The following is a 7,092-nucleotide window of genomic DNA, read 5'->3' on the forward strand; positions in this document are numbered from 1 at the left end:
GCTTTTTCCTCTCTTTATGCAAACAGGAGAATCTGGTCCTTGTAAGTATAGAAATAGACACACGGCTGCGTATACATACACATTACTGTTTGACAGGTGTGTGTGAGTGAGTGTGTGTGTGTGTGTGTGTGTGTGTGTGTGTGTGTGTGTGTGTGTGTGTGTCTGTCCTCTGCTCCCTTCACTTATATCACACCAGTTGTCCCAGTGGAGCAGGATCCACCTCGCTCTAAATGTTCCCTTTATTAAGTTCATAGGCCTGGCTTGAACACTGCGGTGTGTGTGTGTTTGTGTGTGTGTGTGTGTGTGTGTGTTTGTGTGTGTGTTTGCGTTGAGGAGCAGTTGTCGTTGACAGCTGCAGGGGAGCAGGCGAGAAAGAGTCAAGTGGCTTCAAATAGACAGAGGGACCCCTCCTCTCTCTCTCTTTCTCTCTCTCTCTCTCTCTCTCTCTCTCTCTCTCTCTCTCTCTCTCTCTCTCTCTCTCGTTGGTGTGAGCTTTATGTTTCTTTTGTTGACACATTTTTTAAATATCTGCCTTCACCATGAAATGTCTCATAAGTGTCCGGAACAAAGAGGGTCACACAGTCCGGACCCTGAGAGGTGGAAGTTGTGGTTGTGGTGGAAGTTGTGTTAGAAGTTGTGGTGGAAGTTGTGGTTACTTGTGAATCTGTCCTCGTATCAGTGGCAGGTTAAAGGCTCCGTTCACTCAGTCCTACAAATTTGAGAATTGGTAGAACTGAGTGACTATGGCCTCCTGGGATTAGTCAGAGACATTGTGACAGTAATCTTTGAGTGGTGTTTAATATTTATTAGTTTTAGTTTGAGTATCACCCGTGTCAGGATTAAGATCTTGATGAAGTGACTCACGGATCCAAATAAGAAACAGCTTGTAGTGAATTTGAATTTGCCATTAGGAAAGTGTTGGGCCTGGTGAAGCTGTAAGTGCTGCGCTATAGTGCGTGTATTTGTTGGGTTGTTTGCTTTACAGCAGGATTATGCATAAAGAACATTCATGAAACCTGATGCAGAGAAAAATTCATGGATCTAGATGAAATAAAAATCCATAATGTGGTGAGCAGTTAAATAAAAAACCTGATCTTGTGAGTTTAAACGTGGTTTTGTAACGGGACAGTTTGGGCCTTGGTGGAGTTTGAGCTCTAATGAGTGACACACTATTGTTTTTTTTAATCTTTTAAAGCAGCTCAACCAGCTCCATTTGTGCATTTTTCATCGTGGAGCAACCGTACGTACAAGGACCTTTTCCACAACTTTTAAACATGTTACCGAATCAACAGCTGAACTGGCACGAAACACGACGTGAAAACCTTCTGACGTTATTTGACAACCTGTTGGACTTCTGACAGAAAGACGAGGGGGATATTTGCGTTGACATGGAACCAAAACTCTGTGAAACCCTCCAGCGTCTGTGCGGCCTCCTCAAACCCAGCGTGGCCTTTCCCCTGCAGCCATAACACACTCCCAGTGTCTGCTGCCCAGTTGCCCCAGTGAGGCAAGTCCTGCCAAGTCCTCCGAGCGCTCGTCTTTGGAGTTTGACGACACATGTGTCTCTGTCCGTCTGTCCCAAGACTGTTTTTTCCCCACTTCAGGAATGTTGTCTCTGCCTGTTGCAGGAGCACAAAGAAACTCGTCTTTGTTCACGTCCGTCAAAAGATCGGATGCGCTCGCTCCTCTTCTGTGTTTTTTTTTAGGATCCACGGTGTCGGGCGCTCAGCTCAGCCGTCCGCCGGGACACCGAGCTGCAAGGAGACCAGAAGCCGTTACAGCATAAAACGTGTGCCGTCACTTTCTCTCGTCAGTCATCAGCAGAGCAAACAGAGGAGGAGAGCAGGACTGGAGGAGGAGGAGGAGGAGGAGGAGGAGGAGGGTGGGGAGGCTACAGCTGAAGGAGGAGAAGAGGGTGGGAGTGCAGGAGGGGGGAAGTGAAGGGCAGGCAGGGAATCATCAGTCTCTAAAACCAATACAAGTCCTTGCTCTTATCCTGCCCCTGTAGACCTGAGAGAGAAGGAAAGGAAGGAGGAAGAGGAGAAGAGGAGGAGGCGCAGGAGGAGGAGGAGGAAGAGGCAAGAATAGGAAGATTAGCGAGAGGAGCACAAAACGTCGTGGTGACAAAAGCAGGAGGAATCGCTCGAGGCGGCGGAGGTGAAACCAGAGAGAAGAGCCGGGTGACAGGTGGTGTTCAGGAGCTGAGTGACTGACAGGAAGTGGATCTGAGGCCGAGACGTTTATCTTTTATTCAGTTCTGATTCTTTAACGCTGAAGCTCAAGTGCTCACGTACAAACTAAACTTAATCTGATGCTTTAAGTTTCTCACTCCAGTCAAATGCTACGACATGTTTTCATTAGTTCTCTGAGTGACGGAGATTTTAGACGATCGGTTCGACTTCAGAATAAGAGTTTCAGTTCGTCAACGTGCAGGAAATCCATTGGAAACACAAATTTAACAAAACTAGCGTTGATCTCTTTTGGTTTTGGTTATAACCTCCGTCTCCTACGTCTGTTTGTTAGTTAGCAGGATTACACACAAAAAGTTCTGCAGCTGAAACTATGAGGTCTGATTGTCTATGTGGACGGTAAAAACTTTATGGAGCGAAACACCATGTTAGAGATCTGTCGTGTTTTTTGGTTGTTTCTAATATTTTCCTCAGTTTTCTTAAAGACAGATCTCAACTCTGAGACCCAATGAAGAGTAAATCTACTGCAGAACTACACCGAGTATTACATATGCCAACATAAAAAAGACTAAGATAAGAGTAAAGTTTCTAAAGACATATTTACCAGAATTACTAAGTGTTTTAACTTTTAAGTTTATTCCTGATTGGCTCCCAGTTCAAACAGCCATTTCAAATGAATCAGCTAAACTTTGTGGTGTTTGATTAGAAGTGAAAACTTTGAATGATGACGTCTTTAAATGTGATTTATTCTTTTTTTATTTTCATTTGCTCTGTACATCTGTGGGCGTGTCCGTCTTGAATCAAAGTATCTGTGATCTTTAGTCTTTAGAAACAAAATGGTGACCAGAGAAATGGACGATACCTGTGTCCATGTTGAGTCCGATCTCTGCTCCGGCTCCGGTGAAGGCGCCGCTCCAGGTCGACCCCGATTCGCCCTTCCCCCCGAGGTCACATGGCGACCCGGCGTTGGGCCCTGACCCCGAGCCCCCGGGCGTCAGCCGGTGGTGAGGCCTCACCGAGGGCACCAGCAGCGAGCCGTACCGCGGGTCGAACGCCGCGCCGTACATCTCGTGAACGCCCGGACGCTGGTACGCCGAGCCCTGGCTGCCTATAGCGCCCCCTAGCGAGTAGGGATGGTGGTGGTGGTGGTGGTGGTGGGACGGGTGCCAGGCCTCGGGGCTGGGCTGGTGGAGGTGGCTGTGCAGGGAGGCGCCGGCGTACGGGTCCCCGGGGAAGGAGAGCTCTGTGTGGGGGGGGGCGGAGAGGGACGCCTGGTACGAGCTGTTCCAGAACGACGGAGGGAAACTTCGCTGGCTCATCGGGAACGAATCTGACGTAAACACAAGTCAAACACACGTTTAATCTCCAGAGAAAGTTTGTTTACTCGCCCTAGATAGTAACTAGTTACTAGGATTACTTTAAGTAACTTATTACAGCACAATCAAGTTTAAAAGTGGAAATTAAAGGTTTGACAGGATCATCTCGATTTAGCAAAATTCTAAATGTTGTATTTTCTCTATTTTTGCAAAACTAATTCAAATGAACCTGCAAACATTCAGATTATTATTCATTGTTTGAGTCACTTTATTAAATAAAAAGTAAATTGGAGGTTGAACAGATATAAAAAGAATCAATACAACGCTGAGGACGTATTTTAGAAACTAAAGGAGGATGACGTGCACAGTGACACTTGACTCAAGGATTTTCTTCTTTTTAAATCCACATTTACTCTCATATACGAAATTATTGACTGAAAACCTTGTGAAACACTTTACACAAGAGTAGTGGAGTTTAAAACACTTAAAACTGCTAATCGGAGGGATTCTTATTAAATGTGGGAGAATGTTAGATTTATATTTAACTGTACTTTCAAAATATTGCAATAGTCTCAACATGTTCATTACAATTTTGTGCGTTTTCTTTAATAAATTCACAATTTTTTCATTTGACTCTAAAATACAAACTGAATGAAACAAAATACACTTCTTCTCTTTTCTCTTTTAGCGCTCACTCAATAAAATAAAATCTGAAAGTCACAGTTCTGCATCATATCAGCTGATAAATAGATATTAATAATGTTTGCACCAATATAATGTGACCTGTATTATTCATCATTTTGTAGAATTATACATTTTCTGAGTATTAAGACGTTTCCTCACTGTTGAGTTTTGTTATCTTCAAATTATCAACGTGCTGCTTCACAGGTTGTTTCTCTCTGATATGAAAAACACTGATATTGAAACATAATCTACATCAAAAAAACAGATCTTAAGATCATCGTCAGTCGTTGCAGTTTAAGAAATTCTCCTTTTTTAAAGTCTTAATCTTTGCATTATATTATTTAATCACCATTCAGGTAAAAGACAAAGTTACTGAATCCTGGGAAATGATGTTTGTGTACAAAAATCTATTAAATCTAAAAACTATTAACATCTCAAACACCAGAAATAAAAGCATGGCAGCACATGGTGTGTTTCTCCGGCAGCTCCACACATGTACAGAGGTAGAAAACACACACACACACACACACACACACACCTCTTACGGTCTTGTGGCTGCTGGAGGCAGGGTACGCGCTGGCCTGGCTGAGCGCTCGGCTGAAGTGCTCGTCCACCACCGAGCTGATGTCGCCCTGGAAGTAGGTGAAGAGGACGCAGCGCGAGCTCAGGTACTCGGCGCCCGGCGGCAGCTCCTTGTCCTCCTCCTTGATGGCCGGGGGCCCCGGGGGGCCGAGCCGGCTGCTGCCGTCCTGGGGGTCTTGCATTTTGGAATACAAGGCCAGCTTCTGGACACACACAGGTTTATACTGTTCAGACGCACAACTTCAGAAACTAAATCCAATCGGAAGATGATCAGTTTCAGATGTTTTCACAGATTTGTATATTTGATGTTTGACCTTTGAACCTGAGGACTCACTGGGATTTACTGTTAAAGACACAACACGTGTTTTAAATGCAGAATAACACAAGTGTGATACATTAACACAAAGGTGTGTGTGTAAATAATATAATGTTATATTGATGAGCGACTATAACATCCAATACTTCACCCTCCTTGTTAATTTATCACCGTGTCACACGAACATATCAACTCACATGTGAAGCTATTTTCAAGAATAATAACCAGACACCAGTCGCACACATGAGTGGAAAACATACAACTAAATTGGTTTTAATTACTGATTAAATCCAGATTGTGTTTAAACTATACGTGTGATTACTTTTAGACGTTAAGACTTTAAATACATACATTATTACTATAAAACAAATGTATGAAACAAACCACACAGATTAAGAACTATTATAATAACTAGTAAGGTCGCTGGTTGTGGTTGTGCAGTGCAGCGAGTGGACGGATCCTCCGGCTGTTCAGGTGACAAAGTGAGATGTGGCACTATGTGAAAAATGCCTGCATGTTGACTGAGAGGCTTTAACAGAGAGAAAAGGCTCTTTAACAGGTCTGAAAAGGCCTCACACACACAAACCTGCACCTACTGACACACAGACAGACACACACAGACAGACACACACACAAGGGCCGCTCACACACTGTCACATTACACAGGGAAATCAGAAGCTCTTAATATTTGGCAGCTTTTTTAGGATATTTATACGGAGATTGAGATACAATCAAATTTAAATTAAAAAAACTACCGGTTTAGTTCAACATTGCGAAATTAGAGAAGAAAATTACACTTTAGGAGGATTAATTATTGTTGTCGGACTAATTATAAATTCAGAGAATATGTATTTAATCAGATTTTACATAAACTACCCAAATAAAACTCAAGCATGATGTTTTTCCTGATAAGTAATACACATTTATTATTTACTTTTCTGAAATTAGATTTGACAAACAAACAGTTCTTTGTCCTCTGAAGCTGAAATTAGTTCACTATTTATAAAAAAGCCCCAAATAAAGTTGTTCTTGTTGATGTTAAAATCTTAACGCAGTGACAAATGGGGGGGTGGTGCACCTATAGTCCATGAATTATAGATTTTAAGGGTTTTAAGTGTTGATCAACTTTATATGTTTCGGGACCAACAGGTCGCAAAGTTGCTTTAAAGCCTGAAGGGTTTAAAATATTAAAATAAATGATCCACAGCTACAAAAACAGCTGCGTAATCCTCCAGATTACGCATCAGATCTAAGTTTCACATTATTTAACAACCTGAATCTTAAAGTTTCCTTCACACTGAACCTGATGTAAAGTCTCTAGCTGGTTTTAAACCCCGGTGCAGGATTCCTACCTGGTGGTGATACGGGCTGTAGGAGCTGAAGTAAGGCTGAGGTCCAAACACCTGGTACATCACATCCAAGCAGCTCATGGCGAAGGAATCACGGAGAAGAACCAAGCTTCATTGAGAGAGCGGGTCAGCCCGGAGTGAGAGGAAGAGCTAATCCGGGCGGAGGAGGACACACGCACTCACACGGACACACACGGACTCACACAGACACACACAGACACACACACACTTGGAGAGACTGTCTGTGCCGCGCTGCGCTCTTTACGCACTGGACTGAGGCCGTGCGCAACGGAGGGATCCCCTCCAGCCTCCTCCTCCTCCTCTTCCTCTTCCTCCTCCTCCTCTTCCTCCTCCTCATACCCCCACCCCCTCCTCCTCACTCCCCCTGTTACTGCCACACACCAACCTGACACCTCCCCCCCCCAACCAATCACAGGCCCAGCTCCACCTCTGTCTTAATGGACAAATTCAAATAACTGCAAACATCAGAAGCCAAATTCCTTACATATCCTGTTTTTAATTGGATGACCCACATGTTAAATCAACCTGTCGTCCACATATACTGTTCATTCATATCTTCTTAAATCAGTCGGATACGTCGTGAACAATGGTTTTTATTTTCCAGTAGAGATATATCGCTCATTTTGCAGAGTGCG

At 43.7% G+C, this 7,092-nt stretch overlaps 1 protein-coding gene across 1 annotated transcript; it reads right to left on the bottom strand.

The window, feature by feature from the left end:
• Nucleotides 1–1,966: 1,966 nt before the first annotated feature.
• vgll2a (vestigial-like family member 2a) lies at nucleotides 1,967–6,517 on the bottom strand. Its single transcript, XM_061092117.1, has 4 exons — nucleotides 6,440–6,517; nucleotides 4,728–4,974; nucleotides 3,052–3,519; nucleotides 1,967–2,010 (listed from the first exon to the last, which is right to left on the bottom strand). Exons 1-4 carry the CDS (start codon nucleotides 6,515–6,517, stop codon nucleotides 1,967–1,969), a joined length of 837 nt encoding a protein of 278 aa, XP_060948100.1.
• Nucleotides 6,518–7,092: the final 575 nt, after the last annotated feature.

This window comes from Limanda limanda, chromosome 18, assembly GCF_963576545.1.
Source record: "Limanda limanda chromosome 18, fLimLim1.1, whole genome shotgun sequence".
Classification (NCBI taxonomy): Eukaryota; Metazoa; Chordata; class Actinopteri; order Pleuronectiformes; family Pleuronectidae; genus Limanda; species Limanda limanda.

What these genes read in the sequence shown, in the direction of transcription:
- vgll2a (XM_061092117.1), bottom strand. Translation starts at nt 6,517, where the DNA reads ATGAGCTGCTTGGATGTGATGTACCAGGTGTTTGGACCTCAGCCTTAC. An exon ending in ACAGCCCGTATCACCACCAG is followed by an intron (nt 4,975 to 6,439) that starts GTAGGAATCCTG and finishes GTGTGTGTCCAG; the next exon opens with AAGCTGGCCTTGTATTCCAA. An exon ending in CGGACTCAACATGGACACAG is followed by an intron (nt 2,011 to 3,051) that starts GTATCGTCCATT and finishes CTTCTCTCTCAG; the next exon opens with GTCTACAGGGGCAGGATAAG.